The sequence below is a fragment of the Convolutriloba macropyga genome, chromosome 5 (assembly GCF_964194025.1).
Source record: "Convolutriloba macropyga chromosome 5, txConMacr16.3, whole genome shotgun sequence".
Lineage (NCBI taxonomy): Eukaryota > Metazoa > Xenacoelomorpha > Acoela > Convolutidae > Convolutriloba > Convolutriloba macropyga.
The window spans coordinates 51,080,457-51,101,457 of record NC_134472.1 but is presented as its reverse complement, the minus strand read 5'-3'; the positions used below and the strand labels follow the sequence as shown (position 1 = coordinate 51,101,457).

Sequence of the window (21,001 nt, the reverse complement as noted above, 5' to 3'; positions counted from 1 at the left end):
AATATGCTCTACAGAAGGATGACACGATAACAAGTTTTAAATCAGTCAAAAAATATGCTTCAATACGCACTGTATGTCACTTTAACATAACAAACTAGTTCAATTGGCTTTTGCTTTTTCCGCTTTTGGCGCAAATAAGTCTTTCTTCATCTAAGAGGGGTGCGAATTGTAGAATTTTACTGCCATTTGGAACTTTCTTTTCAGCTCTGAGAGATTTTATCTCTTCACTACACTGTTCTAGCAGAAGTAAAATGAAGATGATTGCTTCTGCTTTTTCTATCTCTTCAACGCTGACTACGAGTGTTGTTGGTTTGTTTTGCTCAATGCTCGTTCTACGTATGCCATTGTATTCACTAGTCTGTTAGAGTTACTGAACCGTTGCCCCTGAATAGCAGCTTTCTTCTTTTCAACCTATGTTATGGAGACTGATGAGGGTATATTATTTTCATCTGAGGCAAATGTTAGATTCACTTGGTCTGGCCATTCACTTTCTGGTAGCTTTAACCAGGCTGGCAAAGTGAGCCACTCACTTCTCTTAAGTTCCCCAATGTTGATTGCTCCGATGCCGAGTTCCACTGGGTTGTTCATACCACTCACATGTTTCTATTGTGAAACATCAGTTGTATCTAGTATCTCAGCCTCACGATTGGCCACAAACACTTGTTGTTTACGATGGGAACTGTGTATCCACTGCAATACTGTAGATGAGTCTGACCAAAAACTGCAACTATTTATCTTCATTTCAAGTTCCTTGACTATCTATTCTTTCAACCTCACCACCATGACTGCGGATTGTAGTTCCAGTCGGGGTTTTGAAAGATTCAACGTCGGTGCAACTCTGTGTTTTCCAAAGACGAATGCTAAGACAAACCGTTCGGGTTGAATACCGAAGATACAAGTGACAGAATCTTCCTCTGAATTATAGGTGTATCAACTTCCTATGTTTGTGCCTCTGCACACTTGAAGACTATCATCAAGAACCGTCCATTGTAGTCCTAGCATTGAAGATTCCTCTGTATTGGGCTCCACATGGACATGTTTCTTGTTGCTGATTGACCTTAAGTTTTCTGGGATTGCTTTGGTAACCGCATCCCTGTTGCTTATCCCCTTCTTCAATTCAAGTCCATGTTGTGAGAGAAGAGGTTATAATTGATAGAAGACGTCAATTGCTTCTTCAGGGGATTCTACCATTTTGATGAAATCGTCCTTGTAAAATTTGTTCTGTTTTGTTGAATACTCTTCTTGGATACTCTTCTTCGGTTGGATACTCTTCTTCGCTGTCCAGTCCCACTCAGCAAAGTTTGCGCAAGTTGAAGAACTCTTAGCTCCAAATACGTGACGCTGAATATTTGCATATCTGAACAGCTTCATTGGTTTTTGGACGCCATAGAACCTCCAGCAACTTCTATCCTGTTCGGGAACTTGCACTTGGTAGAACATCGATTCGATGTCAGCTGTCAGCGCTATTGGTCATTCGCAAAATCTGAAAATTGTTCCAATCAAACCGTGTAGCAGATCAGGTCCTGCTAGTAGCTTGTCGTTTAGGCATCTTTCTTTGTACTTTGATGCAGCATTGCAAACACGTCGTACTTTGCAATGCTTGTTTGTGTATAGTACTGGATGGTGTGGCAAATACCATTCTCTCCTGACAGTGCCTTTCACTTCAGATTCGTCCAATATCTTTACAAATCACTTTCTAAATCTCTAGCTATTGATTATTGATACAAACAGTTCAGTTTTGAGTTCCTTTGGAATCTTAGGCTATGGTTCACTCAACAGCATTCCCACTTCGTACCGCTCACCTGTGAACTTCATCGTACCCTCAAGCATCGTTTTTGCCTGCATTTTCTTCTTTGACTGACTGATGACGTTGATTTTGGAAGCATAGGGTTTTATGTCTCACCAGATTTGGACATTCTCAGCCAATTTCACATCCTCTTTGAAGGCGAAATGACACACATTTTGTCTTTTTGTCACCCGTCGTGGGTCCACTGACTACTGATTCTTGCTCTGTTAGAACGGCAAAAGGTTCACTTTGTGTTCCCATCTTGCAGTCCATTGGGCGTTTTAGCTCATAAGCATCTTGACCAAGGATGATGCCAACTTTCATCAAGTTAATGCTTTTGTTTGGTAGAACATTCAAGTGATTGAAGCTTTGCTTCAGCTTGTTGTAGTTGTAATTTGTTTCACCAAACAGATTGATGGGTGTAAAAACGCTTTGATTGAATGCACCTTTAAATGCAGTCTCGTCATATTGAGAGGAAAAATTTTCCGGATTCAGATCCTTTTTTCTGTAATCACCATCTATGTTAAGCGTCACATCGATGCCTTGGGCTTGTAATTTCTCTTGAACACTTTGATCAATGAAGGAAACAGTTGATCCACTATAATCGAGGAAGGCACATGTGTTAAGATTGATGCCACCGCTCTGTATTGGACAGGAACTATCTGAAGAAGGCTCATAACTTCGTTACTCTGGTTGATTGAAGCTGCGCTTACGTTGACTGCGTGATTGCCCTCGTCCATTTGGTTTTCTAAGTGTATCAATCGGTTGTGCATCTTCATGCATCCCTTGATACCGCACCTGTAGACTTTACAATCTTTTATTGCATGTCTTTTCCCTAGACATCCGTAATATAAGCGTTGCTTCCTCACTGCTGCGTACCGATCATTCACACTCATAATCTTGAAAACTGGAGAGTTCTAAATTTTATGAGAGCCATCAGCTAGCGGACAGTGATCACTTTGCATTTACTTTGTTTCCTTCATTTTTGAACTAGCACTGAAGTTCGATGTTTTCCAGAACCGTTTGTCTCTATTTGAGCTTTTATGGTCTGCTTCCCTTTGCCCTCCCTTGAAAGCTGAAAACCCTTGCGTGTTCGAAGGCCATACACGATAGCCCCTTTCCAAAGATAATCAGATCAGGCCAATTTTCGTCTTTATCACCAACTTAGAACAACCACTTCCCTTTGAGAAATTGAGGTAGCTTATCTACTGTCATATACGGTGTCGGGCTTGATTGCAGATTACCAATCTGCTTGTATTTTTTGAGCACATTCACTAAGTTCAAAACAATAACGAAGAAATTGGTCAGATTTGTTGAGTCGGGAGATTTCACCTGACTTGTAATGCGCAGGTTTTCCAGTTGTGCATCATTGATCACATGAGGCCTTCCAAATTTCCTTTCCAGAAAGTTCTATGCAACACAATAGAACTATTCAGAATAGCTCATTCAAGAGACTGCTGACCGTGCCTTGCCTGTCACTACAGTCCCTAGGTGTCTCATTTTCTCTGAGTCTGGTATTGGTCGTTGATCCACTGTAGCAATGAACATACTAGACCACTCCGGCCATTCGAGAGGGTTTCCATCAAAGTTGTTCATCTTCAGCTTTGCTAAGTTACTTCTACGTGCGTACCCACTGTTGTATCCCAATATACCAGTTCGGTGGGAAAAGTACCGGTCCTCGACACTTGAGGATCGGTCTCGTGAACTGCGATATTGTGAGAAGTGACTATGACTGTTTAATTCAGTGATTGATTCCAAGCGAGCTGTTTATCGGTCTGGTGTTAGAAGGTTGTCAATCCTAGTGACCAAGTGTGAGACATTTCTCTTCTTTGGGGTTCGGTTCAAGATAACTTGTCCTGGGCACTAGTTGATTGGGATCGAACATCTTCATTCTGTAATTATGTTTTCTTCACTTTGCGCTCTAGCTCACGCTCTTCCTCCAGTAGATAATGCTTGATTTCGAGTTCTGTAATTTACATTTCCAGCTCTAGCTTCCTCCGTTCTTACCGTGCCTGTTCCAGTCGCGTCATGCTTGATTTCGCATTCGATATCGAATTTCTTCATCATTTCCTCGCACTTTTGTTTTGCTGAAGATATTTCCAAAACATTCTCTGTATCTTGGCCGCCTACCGTTGCCCCAATTTGCACTGTTGGAGCAACTGTGCTGTTCATTGGTTATTTTTCTGTTATTCTCGCTGTTGTTCACTGCTTGGGTTGTGTTTTTTGCTCTACATTTATTTCTGGTTGCGTGCCTTTGCTTATATATGCAAGCCAAGGTCCAAACCTGCTTTGCACTTCCTTGCTACTTTCAGATGTTCTTCAACAAAATTTGTTGGGTAAGGTGCAAGCTTTTTTTGAAGCCGAAGCTGTTTGGGTATTTTTTCTTCTAGAAGGTGAACAGTCTGTTGGTAGAGGACCTCTATTTTGTTGCGTCGGTCTGAATCTTCAAATGTTTTGTAGCCAAGAAATGTTTTACTGTTGACTTCTGTCACTAACTCGTGGAGCTTCTTGTCACATCTGTGAGCTGTTGACTGGAGCTCTTCTCGGCTGGTTGTGCTTGACTTGCCTGGTTGCTGTTTGCTTTTGCTTTGCTTATCCCTTATAAGCGATGTTAGCTCTTCCACCTCTTTTGTGAATTGCACTCGCACCTTTCGTTCTGCCTCACTGGCATTGCGCTGTTCGTTCATTTGATTTTCTTTGGATGCTGCCTTCGGTGCCCTTTTTATCAGATTGGACAACAGCTTGCCTTCCACTGTCCGGGGACCGGCGGATCAAATGTAACAGCAGCTCTCCTATCAAAGATAAGGCAAACTTTAAACTGCCCCGTTCGCTTCAGCGGTTTCAAATCTGTCCGGATAATTTGAGAGCTGTTAACTTTTGTGACCTGTATTATCCACTATACTGTAGATTACAGATGTAATACTTGCTGCTCTATTAGTCTAAATCACTAATCGCTCAACTTTGCTGTATACCAACTTGTTTCCATCAGAATAAAAAAACAATTCAAATTGAAAAAATCAAATTTTTGCTTGAGTTTTCGTTAATAACTCAACTTATAATTCGAAATTGTTAAATCCCAGATTTGCAGCTCTAAATAACTGTCTTACCAACTGATTTGGACAATTTGTTTCTCTAATCCGTATTTCAATATTTTCGGAGACCTCTGCGCAGTGAACAGAGGTAACAAATGCAACAATTTTCGCAATTTGTGCGTTTCGATACACTCAATTGGTCTAAAACGCAATTAATGAACATGCTAGGCCACTTTAAAGCCAGTAAGAGAAACTGACTTTGCGTTTTGCCCAGAGTTTCTCTTACTTGGGAACTTTGTTCCTCAGAAAGAAGGATTTGGTGAACATCAAAGTTAATTTCCTTTTCAACAATTCAAAGTTAAGTTAAAGATGTAAAATCATTATTAGGTTCTACTGAAACGAAACACAATTACAAATTATATACCGCTCAAGAGAGTATGCTTCAATACGTACTGTATGTCAATTTAATATAACACATTTAACGAGTTTCAATTATTTTTGGTAGTTTTTGTAAGCTCCTTTTATGCTGCTAGTCACGTGATTTACATGTCAAATTAAATTGTTGATTGGTTGTAGATCACTACGTCGTAAGATTTTCTGAATACACTGAGTTTGCCCTTTTGGATACCTTATACGGTGACCCGCACTCTCTGAATTGGTAAGAACATGGCAAAATTCATCGAATCCGCCATACCAAAAAGGGTATCTCTTACTCCATTCGAGCTATTTTCTGTGTGATTGCGAACACGTGAATATGTGACAACAATAGATTACCTCGAGTCTGAGCTTCAGTTTAACTTGAGGTATGACGATTACGTACTAATAATATTTACTGAAATTAAATGTCGAACAGGTCCGTATGGCTTCGATAGAATGTAGCATTAAGTTTCGCTCGTCAAGCTATTCTATATTCACTGCTTGAAATGAGCTTGAAGCGCTATTCAATTTGATGGTTGAACTAGTAAGGTCAGCCACGACAATTGAATCTTAAAAATGAGAAGGAAAAATTAAAATGTGTAAATTTTGTAAAATGTCCTTACAGCCGAAGGTCAGTACTTTTCACATTTAATTTTTCCTATTTTTCAATTTCAGGGTATCAATTGCTTTTCGAAAAGAACTTTCGCAACATTTTGGCAAATAAAAACAAATCACAGAATTCGAAAATTTTTCAGCCATCGAATGGTTAGTTTTCAAAAAGATTGCAAAAAATGTTCTTTTCCATAAAAGGCATTAAATCAAAACTGTAGGTATTAAGCTGCTTTTACAAAACTGCAATATTTTAACTGCTGGGGCTATGTCATGAAACTTGTTTCTTTTTATGAGTCAGTTGTTACAATAACATTTGGAGCATAAGGTTCAAAATAATCTGTTTTGGCGTTTATCAGCATTAGGGGAGATTCAAATCAAATTTAAGGTGGAAATTTGCATTCATTCGTAAATGAATCACAATACATCTGGTCTTATTTAATCCTTGTGAACAATGCTTTCCATGAGTAAGACACACAATAACGCATGAGGGAGAAAACGTAAGCAGAGTTCACAGCACAGAATAGTTTTATTCGCTTTGGGTCAAACAACTCGTAATGAGCCATTCCTGTTTTTTACCCGTTTTATTTTTGCAAGAGTTGATTTGTATAACATTTTTTATCAGAGAAATTTTTGCCCCCCGAAGTTAGGATCTAAGATATGTTTGTGGAAAAAAAAGCTTTAAGGCCTTTGCTGAAAAGTTCTTGAAAACGCAAAATTTAGAAATTTTCAAAAATTATGTGTTTTTGTCGGAAGTACAATATTCATTGTACATAGAAGCAGTAGTTTTAGTTCACTTGAGGCAATGTACTCTTACGTTCTCCGTTCATTTTTTAATTGTTTCTGAAATGCTACATTGCTCATCGTTTTTCGCAAGGAAAAAGGTTTTTATCTAGTAGAAACTCAAACACAATTTAATTGTACTTTGAAAAAAAAACGTTTGAGCAAGGTCAGTTATGTTAAATCTATTGTCTCATTTTTTTTCAATGTTCAAGTAGAGCGGATATGAAACTGAAAGTTTAGATTCAAACCAGTAACAAGGGTGCCGCTTTTAACAATTGTAACTGGACTGCTGAAAAAATGAGGAAACCATAATTTTTAGGTTACTTTGCAAAACTGCGTAACCAGTATGACTGAAAGCCCTGTAAAGTGACTTTAAAAATTTTATTGGAAAAATATTGAAAAGAAAAAAAATATTCTTGAATGTTTTTTCGGACTTAAGTCCTGCCAAGGTTCTGCTGATGTTTTGTTTTCGTCGAATCTTTGATAGCATCTGAACTTAAGTTAGTGGCTACCGTTTTTTAAAAAATTTTCAAACTTTCTTTAAGTTTGGGGACATCAATCACTTCGCGTATGGAGCAATCGGTAATCATTCTTCTTATAAAACTGACTTGTAATTATATATAGAAAATTTGTTTTTCATTTTGTTTTCATACTTAGATAAAAGTGAGAAAAAAATGCAGATACAATAGAAAAAAAAACTGAAGTTTTGTGATATTGAAGCAAAATTGAGCAAACTTTGAATTGTCTGAAAAATAAACGCTGGTTTTGTTTTTGACATCTTTATATACAATACCGAGATTTTAATGACAATGGATAAAACAGTTTGATTAATTTTTGTTTGTCCCAAACCTATACTATGAGTAACAAATAAAAAGTCAGAATTTCAAAAAATGGTCATGTCACATTCTTTTAAGTGAGCGAGAATTAGTGACTCAAAGCTCCTATTCTTCGCCTTTTCCTGTTTTCCCTAGTGAATACGACCTAGAAAAATATCCACCCCAATTTTTGATGCATTCCACAATTGAACTGTTTTTGTTGCCTCATTTAAAGTTATCAATAGCTGAAGTCCCCCCCCCACTGCAATAATACAAAGAATATGAATGTTTAAACGGTATAAAACAGCCATTATCGTTTGAAATTCTCACGAATAAAGGATCCATTAATAAAGTTCCCAGTTTTAAATATTATCTGTTAAATTTTTCTGGAACTAATAATTGCGATTCTTGAACATGAAATAATTTATTAGTTTTTATATGGTAAAAACTATTTTTAGGGATTTAAGTTTGTGCCATACTTCGGTTCATTTCTGCGGACTTTCGGCTATTTTGCGACAATTTTTTCACTATTTTTATTTTGACTCAATCTGAACCCTACCCCTAAGTACTCCAACCACTAAACTACTCCTAGCCTTTTCCTTTTTTCGATCTGATTGTTTTGGCATATTTGATTCTAATTGTTAAACCGATTGCGCGGTCGGTTAAACTCTTCCGGCATTCTACCAGTGAAGTTTTGTTCTGCGATTTTCGAACTAACCATTAGTCTTATGTAGTCCTGTAGTCGCGGGTTTCCACTGTCAGTCATATTATATGCATCACTTCGGCTGTCAATTGAAATGCGTCGATGAGCAACTGATGGCACCGAAAGTCGATTATTGTCGTAGAGTGACTCTGGGAAGGGTTCTATCTCGCTGCCTCTTTGAAGTGTTGAAAGATGGCAGATTTCGCCACTGTCCAATGATGTAGCATTACTCAATTTTGCTTGGAGCCGAACTTGTGTATGAACGACACCATCGGCCGTTTTGAAGCACTTTGTGTCAGTTGAAGTCGAAATAACACTCTCGCTGTTAAATACACTGCCGTCTCTCGCATCGGGCTCCGTAATTTCAATAATTGGTGGGTCTGACGTCACGGTCGAGCCTCTACTTGGGGCGGGAGGAGCATCGTCCCAAAATGGACGGTTGTTCACTTCAAGATTCATGTTATAATTGTAACTAAATAACTAAAGTTTTTGTATTACGTGTGTCATTCAATTTTTTTTATTTGAGATTAACTTTTAAGTGAGAGGTTTTAAACTACCGGAGTGCAAAAATGACAACACAGATATAAAATTTAATTATAATTTACGTGTAATTCAGTAAATTCGTTGCAATGATTCTTTTTATGAACTATCAGCTTAACTTGCAACATGAATAAACTCTGTCTTGCATGGTTAAAAAAATGGTAATTAAGATATATTCGAATTGTTGATTATAAGAGAACTATTTTTTTTACGTTGCTTAAACAGTATTTGGCAATAATTCAAACAATTTAAAAACCATGCATTGATGAAAAAACAAAAAATCTAGTGCAAAGGCTTATGAAAAACGTCGTTCATTCAAAACCTATGAGAAGAATTCTGAAAGAAAATGGCACAAGTTATTGTCCCGCCCCATTTGCGTAGGAAAACAGAAGCGATAAAATTGAAAGCTTCTTGAAAAATGGATAACTCAATACCTATTTTTCAGTGACTATTCTAATTCACTGAGAGTGATAACCTGAGTCTTAAGTTTTTCAACGCTTCCAATTTTTTAGATTTTTCACGATATCACAGCTGTTAAATATTTCTACGTCCAGCGGTACTAAAGAATCCAACAGTCAACAATGCAATGATTAGACCGAAACAAAACTAATTCTCACTCGTGATTAATCTCAGAAAACGCCCTAGTAAAATTTATTTCAGATTAAATTTGAAGATTTGAAGTTATGGTTGACAGAATTAATGATCATTCGCCGTGTTTGACCGCTTTCGACGCCCAATTTTTTCAACTGGGATGAAATTGACGTTAAGTCAAAATTTGATTGTTGTCACTGTAGTTCACGAATGGCCAGTGAAGAGAATTGTGCTAACATTAAAACTGACAGTTATAGGCAAATGTAAAGGCAAAAAAATAGTTTGTTTAGGTCAGAGTGGTTAATAGGTTTTTCCTACAAATCCATAAACATCGCTGGCACGCCCTCAGAGCAGCATCATAAATCAACGGTCCCCATTTTAAGGTCACACATTCAAACCACCTCTGTTCAGACTATTTTCAGAGTTCAATCTCCGCTAAAAACGTGCCAGAGCAAAAAAAATCAGTGATCAGTCTTGTGAGCAAGCATTTTATTTGTGAGACTTTTGTGCGACCAAAAATCTTACGCGACTTTCACACGATCAATTTTTAGTGCGACATTTGTGTGACCAATACATTTTGGTTGACTTTAATGCGAAGCAGACCTGTGATGCGACTTCAGTGTTACTTTCGCGCGACCAAGAAACAAAATCAAATAAACAAAAATTCAAAAGTTGCTGATGTTTTTGGTCTGTAGCTCCATTTTACTATCTTTTGTGTGGTTTGGATGATCAAAAAGCGACAACCAACATGTTCATCTTCCCAACTGCGTTCTAAAAAAATTTGCAGCAGTTCAGATAACGTTGCAGAAATTGTTGTTGTCTGTGCGCTGAAGAATCCCACAGATTGCAAACTTTTTTCTGCGAACTTTTGGGCGCCCAATTACCACCGGCTATACTTGGACAGACGATCACAATGTTTAAGCTATGCCTGGACTATACCAGATGAAAACAAATTTCACTTGAGTTATTCAACTTTGTTGCACAAGACAGTCAATTACAGGGACCAAAAAAAACAAACTATCAATGAGTCTGAAACAGCGGACTTGCCTTGATAAATATCAAAATTTTGTTTATGATCACATTATTGGCGTTGTGATAACAAACACTGAAAGTATTTTCTGAATAATCTGCTATTCTGTTTTAGGTAGCCAAAGATAAATGGAATTTGCGAACATTTTACAGCTCTATTATCACAAAAATATTTGAAATTTGTTGATATGTTTAAACAATAGCAGGGAGGCGTTTTTTCATCCTTTTTCAATTTTTGAGTTCTTATATTCCACCAGGAAGATTTAAAGTTATCAGTTACGGAAACATATATTTTAACTTGCTGATGGATATTTCGGTGGTTTTTCTATGAAGCTATTGTATTTATCTTAATTTCCTACTTCCGTGTCGTCTGTTGCCCTTCGTTTTTCAAGGAAAAAAATTGATCTATTAATCATTTTAAATTTCTCCACTTTTTTAGCTATCTGAGTGTGTCTCTGAAAATGAACTCATCTGATGAAATTTAGATTTCACAAAATTTATATTTCCTTCTCGAAACTAGAAATGCTTCTCTTGGCATTTTTTAACGTAGGCTGGATCAGTATAATTTTTTGAAGGTTAAAAACAGAAGATATAAATTTTGGGGGCGAAATCAGGAGCTTGTGAGAGAATCAGAAAACGGAAGTTTTTCATCATTGAGCGTGAATTGTAATTGTTTTGCTGAAGTTCATTACCTGCAGTTCACGAGATCAAACAAACGTGGCTGGTAGTTGATCAAGATCAAGACGTAAATCACAGTATATTGTTTTTGTCATCCTTAGAGCGCTACAAGGAGAAAGTTTTGAGACGTTAATAATCTGCTCAAACTAAACTATCCGTCATATTTGTCGGTGATGCCAGTTTTTGTTCAGGCACGTACAACACAAAAAAGATATTGTTTTTGTTGTCCACCCAAACCTTCATCAGACCACAGCATATCTTCTTTAAGTTAAGTAATCTAATAGTCAACAACGCACTGTTTTGACTGAAAAAAAGAAATACTCACTCGTGACTAAATCCAGAAAACGCCCTCGTAAAATTAATTTCAGATTAAATATGAAGATTTGATGTTACAGATGACAGAGTTAAGTATCATTCATCTTGTTTGACCGCATTTGACGCCCAGTTTTTTCCAATCTGAATAAATTGACATTAGATCCCCATGTTAGGGTTCCACACTCAGGACGCCTATGTTCAGACTATCTTCAAAACTCAATCTCTGCTCAGAAAGTGCCAGAACGAAATTACCTCTTATTAGACATTTGTGCAGCATTTTTCTGTGCAACCAGAATTTTTTACCCGACTTTAACGCGGTCAAATTTCTACTGTGTCATGTATGTGACCAACGCTGTTTGTGCAACCTTAACGCGAAGAAGACCTGTGATTCCAGTTTAGTGTTACTTTCGTGAGATCCAAAAACAAAATCAAATAAACGTAATTTCAAAATTTGCCGATGGCTTTGGGCCTGTAGTTCCATTTTACAATTTTTGTTTGGTCGGATGATCAAGTAGCGACAACCAACAGTTTCCCTTTCCCAAATGCGTGCTAGAAAAAAACTTTGCAGCCGTTCAGATAATGTTGCGGAGTTCGCTGTTGTTCGGGCGCTGCAGAATCCCCAGCTTCAAAACTTTTTTTCTCCCAAACTTCGTGCAGTCAGAAGTTATCGTCTATACTTGGAGAGACAATCACAAATTTTGAGTTCTGCTTGGACCATACCAGATCAAGAAAAATTACACTGGAGTTTTTCAACGCAGTTGCACAAGACAGTCAATTACAGGGACAATAAAGAAAAACAAACTATCAATGAGTCTGAAACAAAGGACTTGCCTTGATAAATATCAACGTCTTGTTTGTGATCACATTTCTGACGCTTTTGCTTTGATAACAAACCCCAAGCGTATTTTCTGAATAATGTGCAGTTCTGTTTTAGATATCCAATGATAAATGGAATATGCGATCAATTTAAAGCTCAATTATCACAAAAAATATTTTGAAAATTTGTTGATTTGCATAAACAATTGCAGTGAGCCAGTTGCTCAGCATTTCTCAATTACTTAGTTTTAACAACCGCAAAGATGTGAAAATATCAGTTACGGGTGTATCTATCTTAACCTGGTGAAGGGGCATTTCGTTGGTTTTTCGTATTTTAGCAAATTTGCCGAAATTGACGACAATGCGAATATCAACAACCAAAATGTCGTTCTTTCATCGCTATTTCTGGCTGTAAATTTGAGCACCAATTGGCGACTAATTCCCAAAATCAAAAGGTTTGATTAAAATCGGCGACGAGACCTCAGGATAAGAGTCAATTACACTTGTCGCTAGACTGCCCACACTGTAAAATGCGAAAACTATCGACCTATATACAAAAATTTTTGCTTCGCACCTTTTTCACAATCGCTTATTTTCCTGATCTCTCAAAATATGCGTAAAATACATGCGTAATTTAGCGATTTGCCCAATATATATATACTCGAGCAAATGTGCTTTTTACTATGTAATGTAGAGTTCCGAACTGTGATCATAACCTAACCTTCATCGACGAATTTATTTCTCATAAAATCTACAGCAATCTTGCCGCAATTTTTGCCAGTTTACAGGTTAACATTAACACGAGAGTTCAATGTTACTTGTGTCCAGACTTTGGTGCTCTTTGTCCCAATCATTTTCCAGAGCGAAGTACTCCGTTGATGCGAACAGTTTACTGTACAGGCTGGACTTTCTGACTTTGGTTGAACCAAAAATTCAGTCCTGATAACACCATAATCTAATCGCTCAACAGGTACCTCGATTCTGTATAATAAATCGACTCATAGGCTACAAAAATTTTAATTATCACAATTGTTTAATTATCACTACATTCTTATTAGAGAAAAATTCAACATATTAGTTTTTAAGTGTCACTATTCTAGTTTTTAGTCGACAAAGCAATTATAATGATAAATAATAATTTATATTACTTCAAATAAAAATGTTTAATTTAGGCACAACTAGAAATTCTTGTGGACACAATCAAATATTTGCCGAGTCTTTAGTCTCTGATCACTTTGTGTTGGGCCTCCTGAACAACCGTTGGTCAGCAGACCCACGTCGTTGACTAAAATGACTTTTGATCAGACCTACTGATAATATATATCTGTGACCTTCAATCTGTATCATCCCGGCTGTAATAACCAACGGAAGGTCCGCGATATTCGGCGTCCTCGTAAATTGGCTGTGCATAATTGGTGTCACTTTCACTACCTCGTTGTAAATGAGACGACGGTCGGTTGATTAGAAGCTGATGCCTGATAGTCTATACTTTCATTACCGGATTCCCCGACAACCTAGAATCAATAGAAGCAGTAATTTTACAATATACTCTTACGATCTCCGTTCATTTATTAATTGTTTCTGAATGCTTCCTCGCTCATCGTTTTTTGCAAGGGAAAAGGTTTTTATTTAGTAGAAACTCAAACAAAATTTAATTGTAATTTGAAAAAAAAACGTTTGAGCAAGGTCAGCAATGTCAAATCTATTGTTTCGTTTTTTCAATGCTCATATAGAGCGGATTCGAAGTTGAATGTTGAGATTCAAATCAGTAGCAAGGGTGCCCATTTTCCCAATTAGAACTGAACTGCTGAAAAACTGAGGAAACCATAATTTTTAGGCTGAAGTTATTTGCAAAACCGCGTAACAAGTATGACTGAAAGCCCTGTAAATTTTATTGGAAAGATTTTGAAACTAAAAAAAATCTTGAATGTTTCTTTGGACTTATGTCCTGCCAAAGTTTTGCTGAAGTTTTGCTTTTGTCGACTCTGTGATAGCATCTCAACTTAAGTTAGTGGCTACCCTTTTTTTAAAAATTTTTCAAACTTTCCTTAAATTTGGGGATATCAATCACGTCGTGTATGGTGCAATCGGTAACCATTCTTCATATAAAACTGACTCGAAAATTTAAATAGAAATTTTTGTTTTCAATTTTTTTTCATACTTAGTTAAAAGTGAGAAAAAAAGGCGGATACAATAGAAAAAAAAACAGAGGTTTTGTGATATTGAAGCAAAATTGAGCTAACTTTGAATTGTCTGAAAAATAAACGCTGGTTTTTTTTGACATCTTTATATACAATAGCGTGATTTTATTGACAATGGATAAAACAATTCGATTAAGCTTTGTTTGTCCCAAACCTATACTATGAGTAACAATTAAAAAGTCAGAATTTCAAAAGATGAAAAAAGTGAAATTATAACAAAAATGCAATTTTATGAAATTTTTTAATGGTCATGTCACATTCTTTTAAGTAAGTGAAAATTAGTGACTCAATTAAAGCTCCTATTGTTTGCCTTTTCCTGATTTCCCAAAGAATACGACCCAGAAAAATATCCACGCCAACTTTTGATGTATTCCACAATTGAACTGTTTTTGTTGCCTTATTCAAAGTTATCAATAGCTGAAGTTCCCCCCCCCCCCCCCACAACAATGAAATAAAGAATATGAATGTTTAAAAGGTGTAAAACAGCCATGATCGTTTGAAATTCTCACGAATAAATGATAAATTAATAAAGTTCCCAGTTTTAAATATTATCTGTTAAATTTTCTGGAACCAATAATTGCGAATCTTGAACATGAAATAATTTATTAGTTTCAATATGGTAAAAACTGTTTTTAGGGATTTAAGTTTGTGCCATACTTCGCATTTCTGCAGACTTTCAGCTATGTTGCGACAATTTTTCACTAGTTTAATTTTGACTCAATCTGAACCCTACCCATAAGTACTCCAACCACTAAACTACTAGTCTTTTCCTTTTTTGATCTGATTGTTTTGGCATATTTGATTCTAATTGTTAAACCGATTGCGCGGTCGGTTAAACTCTTCCGGCATTCTACCAGTAAAGTTTTGTTCTGCGATTTTTGAACTAACCATCAGTCTTATATAGTCCTGTAGTCGCGGGTTTCCACTGTCAGTCATATTATATGCATCACTTCGGCTGTCAATTGAAATGCGTCGATGAGCAACTGATGACACCGAAAGTCGATTATTGTCGTAGAGTGACTCTGGGAAGGGCTCTATCTCGCTGCTTTTTTGAAGTGTTGAAAGATGGTAGATTTCGCCACTGTCCAATGATGTAGCATTACTCAATTTTGCTTGGAGCCGGAGTTGTGTATGAACGACACTATCGGACGTTTTGAAATATTTTGTGTCAGTTGAAGTCGAAATAACACTCTCGCTGTTAAATACACTGCCAAAAATGACAGCACAGATATAAAAATTAATTATAATATAGGTGTAATTCAGTAACTTTGTCGCAATGATTCTTTGTATGAACTATCAGCTTAACTTGCAACATGAATAAACTCTGTCTTGCATGGTTAAAAAAATGCTGGTAATTAAGATATATTCGAATTGTTGATTATAAGAGAACTATTTTTTGCGTTGCTTAAACAGTATTCGGCAAAAATTCAAACAATTTAAAAACCATGCATTGATGAAAAAACAAAAATCTAGTGCAAAGGCTTATGAAAAACGTCGTTCATTCAAAACCTATGAGAAGAATTCTGAAAGAAAATGGCACAAGTTATTGTCCCGCCCCATTTGCGTAGGAAAACAGAAGCGATAAAATTGAAAAATTCTTGAAAAATGGATAGCTCAATACCTATTTTTCAGTGACTGTTCTAATTCACTGGGAGTGATAGCCTGAATCTTAAGTTTTTCAACGCCTCCAATTTTTTAGACTTTTCACAATATCACAGCTGTTAAATATTTCTACGTCCAGCGGTACTAAATAATCCAACAGTCAACAACGCTATGATTAGACCGAAACAAAATTAATTTTCACTCGTGAATAATCTCAGAAAACGCCCTAGTAAAATTTATTTCAGATTAAATTTGAAGATTTGAAGTTCGGGTGACAGAATTAATGATCATTCGCCGTGTTTGACCGCTTTCGACGCCCATTTTTTTCAACTGGTAACAAATTGACGTTAAGTCAAAATTTGATTGTTGTCACAGTAGTTCACGAATGGCCAGTGAAGTGAATTGTGCTAACATTAAAACTGACAGTTATAGGCAAATGTAAAGGCAAAAAAATAGTTTGTTTAGGTCAGAGTGGTTAATAGGTTTTTCCTACAAATCCATAAACATCGCTGGCACGCCCTCAGAGCAGCATCATAAATCAACGGTCCCCATTTTAAGGTCACACATTCAAACCACTTCTGTTCAGACTATTTTCAGAGTTCAATCTCCGCTAAAAACGTGCCAGAGCAAAAAAAAATCAGTGATCAGTCTTTTGAGCAAGCATTTTATTTGTGAGACTTTTGTGCGACTAAAAATCCTTACGCGACTTTCACACGATCAATTTTTAGTGCAACATTTGTGTGACCAATACATTTTGGTTGACTTTAATGCGAAGCAGACCTGTGATGCGACTTCAGTGTTACTTTCGTGCGACCAAGAAACAAAATCAAATAAACAAAAATTCAAAAATTGCTGATGTTTTGGTCTGTAGCTCCATTTTACTATCTTTTGTGTGGTTTGGATGATCAAAAAGCAACAACCAACATGTTCATCTTCCCAACTGCGTTCTAAAAAAATTTGCAGCAGTTCAGATAACGTTGCAGAAGTTGTTGTTGTCTGTGCGCTGAAGAATCCCCAGATTGCAAACTTTTTTCTACGAACTTTTGGGCGCCCAATTACCACCGGCTATACTTGGACAGACAATCACAATGTTTAAGCTATGCCTGGACTATACCAGATCAAGAGAAATTATACTGGAGTTTTTCAACGCAGTTGCACGAGACAGTCAATTACAGGGACAATAAAGAAAAACAAACTATCAATGAGTCTGAAACAAAGAACTTGCCTTGATAAATATCAAAATTTTGTTTATGATCACATTATTGGCGTTGTGATAACAAACACTGAAAGTATTTTCTGAATAATATGCTATTCTGTTTTAGGTAGCCAAAGATAAATGGAATCTGCGAACAATTTACAGCTCTATTATCACAAAAAAATTTGAAATTTGTTGATATGTTTAAACAATAGCAGGGAGGCGTTTTTTCATCCTTTTTGAATTTTTGAGTTCTTATATTCCACCACGAAGATTTAAAATTATCAGTTACGGAAACATATATTTTAACTTGCTGAGGGATATTTCGGTGGTTTTTCTGTGAAGCTATTGTATTTATCTTAATTTCCTACTTCCGTGTCGTCTGTTGCCCTTCGTTTTTCAAGGAAAAAAATTGATCTATTAATCAGTTTAATTTTCTCCATTTTTTAAGCTATCTGAGTGTGTCTCTGAAAATGAACTCATCTGATGAAATTTAGATTTCACAAAATTTATATTTCCTTCTCGGAACTAGAAATGCTTCTCTTGGCATTTTTTTTACCGTAGGCTGGATCAGTATAATTTTTTAAAGGTTAAATACACTGCCAAAAATGACAGCACAGATATAAAACTTAATTATAACATAGGTGTAATTCAGTAACTTTGTCGCAATGATTCTTTGTATGAACTATCAGCTTAACTTGCAACATGAATAAACTCTGTCTTGCATGGTAAAAAAAATGCTGGTAATTAAGATATATTCGAATTGTTGATTATAAGAGAACTATTTTTTGCGTTGCTTAAACAGTATTCGGCAAAAATTCAAACAATTTAAAAACCATGCATTGATGAAAAAACAAAAATCTAGTGCAAAGGCTTATGAAAAACGTCGTTCATTCAAAACCTATGAGAAGAATTCTGAAAGAAAATTGCACAAGTTATTGTCCCGCCCCATTTGCGTAGGAAAACAGAAGCGATAAAAATGAAAGATTCTTGAAAAATGGATAGCTCAATACCTATTTTTCAGTGACTGTTCTAATTCACTGGGAGTGATAGCCTGAATCTTAAGTTTTTCAACGCTTCCAATTTTTTAGACTTTTCACAATATCACAGCTGTTAAATATTTCTACGTCCAGCGGTACTAAATAATCCAACAGTCAACAACGCTATGATTAGACCGAAACAAAATTAATTCTCACTCGTGAATAATCTCAGAAAACGCCCTAGTAAAATTTATTTCAGATTAAATTTGAAAATTTGAAGTTACGGTTGACAGAATTAATGATCATTCGCCGTGTTTGACCGCTTTCGACGCCCAATTTTTTCAACTGCCAACAAATTGACGTTAAGTCAAAATTTGATTGTTGTCACTGTAGTTCACGAATGGCCAGTGAAGAGAATTGTGCTAACATTAAAACTGACAGTTATAGGCAAATGTAAAGGCAAAAAAATAGTTTGTTTAGGTCAGAGTGGTTAATAGGTTTTTCCTACAAATCCATAAACATCGCTGGCACGCCCTCAGAGCAGCATCATAAATCAACGGTCCCCATTTTAAGGTCACACATTCAAACCACCTCTGTTCAGACTATTTTCAGAGTTCAATCTCCGCTAAAAACGTGCCAGAGCAAGAAAAATCAGTGATCAGTCTTTTGAGCAAGCATTTTATTTGTGAGACTTTTGTGCGACCAAAAATTCTTACGCGACTTTCACACGATCAATTTTTAGTGCGACATTTGTGTGACCAATACATTTTGGTTGACTTTGATGCGAAGCAGACCTGTGATGCGACTTCAGTGTTACTTTCGTGCGACCAAGAAACAAAATCAAATAAACAAAAATTCGAAAGTTGCTGACGTTTTTGGTCTGTAGCTCCATTTTACTATCTTTTGTGTGGTTTGGATGATCAAAAAGCGACAAACAACATGTTCATCTTCCCAACTGCGTTCTAAAAAAATTTGCAGCAGTTCAGATAACGTTGCAGAAATTGTTGTTGTCTGTGCGCTGAAGAATCGCCAGATTGCAAACTTTTTTCTACGAACTTTTGCGCGCCCAATTACCACCGGCTATACTTGGACAGACAATCACAATGTTTAAGCTATGCCTGGACTATACCAGATCAAGAGAAATTACACTGGAGTTTTTCAACGCAGTTGCGCAAGACAGTCAATTACAGGGACAATAAAGAAAAACAAACTATCAATGAGTCTGAAACAAAGAACTTGCCTTGATAAATATCAAAATTTTGTTTATGATCACATTATTGGCGTTGTGATAACAAACACTGAAAGTATTTTCTGAATAATATGCTATTCTGTTTTAGGTAGCCAAAGATAAATGGAATCTGCGAACAATTTACAGCTCTATTATCACAAAAAAATTTGAAATTTGTTGATATGTATAAACAATAGCAGGGAGGCGTTTTTTCATCCTTTTTCAATTTTTGAGTTCTTATATTCCACCACGAAGATTTAAAATTATCAGTTACGGAAACATATATTTTAACTTGCTGAGGGATATTTCGGTGGTTTTTCTGTGAAGCTATTGTATTTATCTTAATTTCCTGCTTCCGTGTCGTCTGTTGCCCTTCGTTTTTCAAGGAAAAAAATTGATCTATTAATCAGTTTAATTTTCTCCATTTGTTAAGCTATCTGAGTGTGTCTCTGAAAATGAACTCATCTGATGAAATTTAGATTTCACAAAATTTATATTTCCTTCTCGAAACTAGAAATGCTTCTCTTGGCATTTTTTTTACCGTAGGCTGGATCAGTATAATTTTTTAAAGGTTAAAAACAGAAGATATAAATTTTGGGGGCAAAATCAGGAGCTTGTGAGAGAATCAGGAACCGGAAGTTTTTCATCAATGAGCGTGAATTGTAATTGTTTTGCTGAAGTTCATTACCTGCAGTTCACGAGATCAAACAAACGTGGCTGGTAGTTGATCAAGATCAGGACGTAAATCACAGTATATTGTTTTTGTCATCTTTAGAGCGCTACAAGGAGAAAGTTTCAAGACGTTAATAGTCTGCTCAAACTAAACTATCCGTCATATTTGTCGGTGATGCCAGTTTTTGTTCAGGCACGTACAACACAAAAAAGATATTGTTTTTGTTGTCCACCCAAATCTTCATCATTCCACAGCATATCTTCTTTAAGATAAGGAATCTAATAGTCAACAACGCACTGTTTTGACTGAAAAAAAGAAATACTCACTCGTGTCTAAATCCAGAATAAGCAATCGTAAAATTAATTTTAGATTAAATATGAAGATTTGATGTTACAGATGACAGAGTTAAATATCATTCATCGTGTTTGACCGCGTTTAACGCCCAATTTTTTTCAAATTTGAGTAATTTGACATTAGATCCCCATGTTAGGGTTCCACACTCAGGACACCTATAATCAGACTATCTTCAAAATTCAATCTCTGCTCAGAAATTGCCAGAACGAAATTACCTCTTATCAGACATTTGTGCAGCTTTTTTTTGTGCAACCAGAAATTTTTACCCTACTTTAACGCGGTCAATTTTCTACTGTGTCATGTATGTGACCAACACTTTTTGTGCAACCTTAACGCGAAGAAGACCTGTGATTCCAGTTTAGTGTTACTTTCGTGAGACCCAAAAACAAAATCAAATAAACGTAATTTCAAAATTTGCCGATGGCTTTGGGCCTGTAGCTCCATTTTACAATTTTTGTTTGGTCGGATGAAAAAAAACTTTGCTTGAAAAAAACTTTGCAACTGTTCAGATAATGTTGCGGAGTTCGCTGTTGTTAGGGCGCTGCAGGATCCCCAGCTTCAAAACTTTTTTCTCCCAAACTTCGTGCAGTCAGAAGTTATCGTCTATACTTGGAGAGACAATCACAAATTTTGAGTTCTGCTTGGACCATACAA

General features: G+C 36.3%; 2 protein-coding genes across 2 annotated transcripts in view; one reads left to right on the top strand and one right to left on the bottom strand.

The window, feature by feature from the left end:
* Window positions 1–8,708, bottom strand: part of LOC142340076 (uncharacterized) — a 28,811-nt gene extending 20,103 nt beyond the window's left edge. Inside the window, exon 1 of the mRNA XM_075390488.1 lies at window positions 8,161–8,708. Coding sequence (XP_075246603.1) covers window positions 8,161–8,604 — 444 coding nt within the window. The 5' untranslated portion in view covers window positions 8,605–8,708. The remainder of the gene's footprint in view (window positions 1–8,160) is intronic.
* Window positions 1–21,001, top strand: part of LOC142339444 (uncharacterized) — a 512,010-nt gene that overhangs the window by 288,407 nt on the left and 202,602 nt on the right. The window lies entirely within an intron of this gene.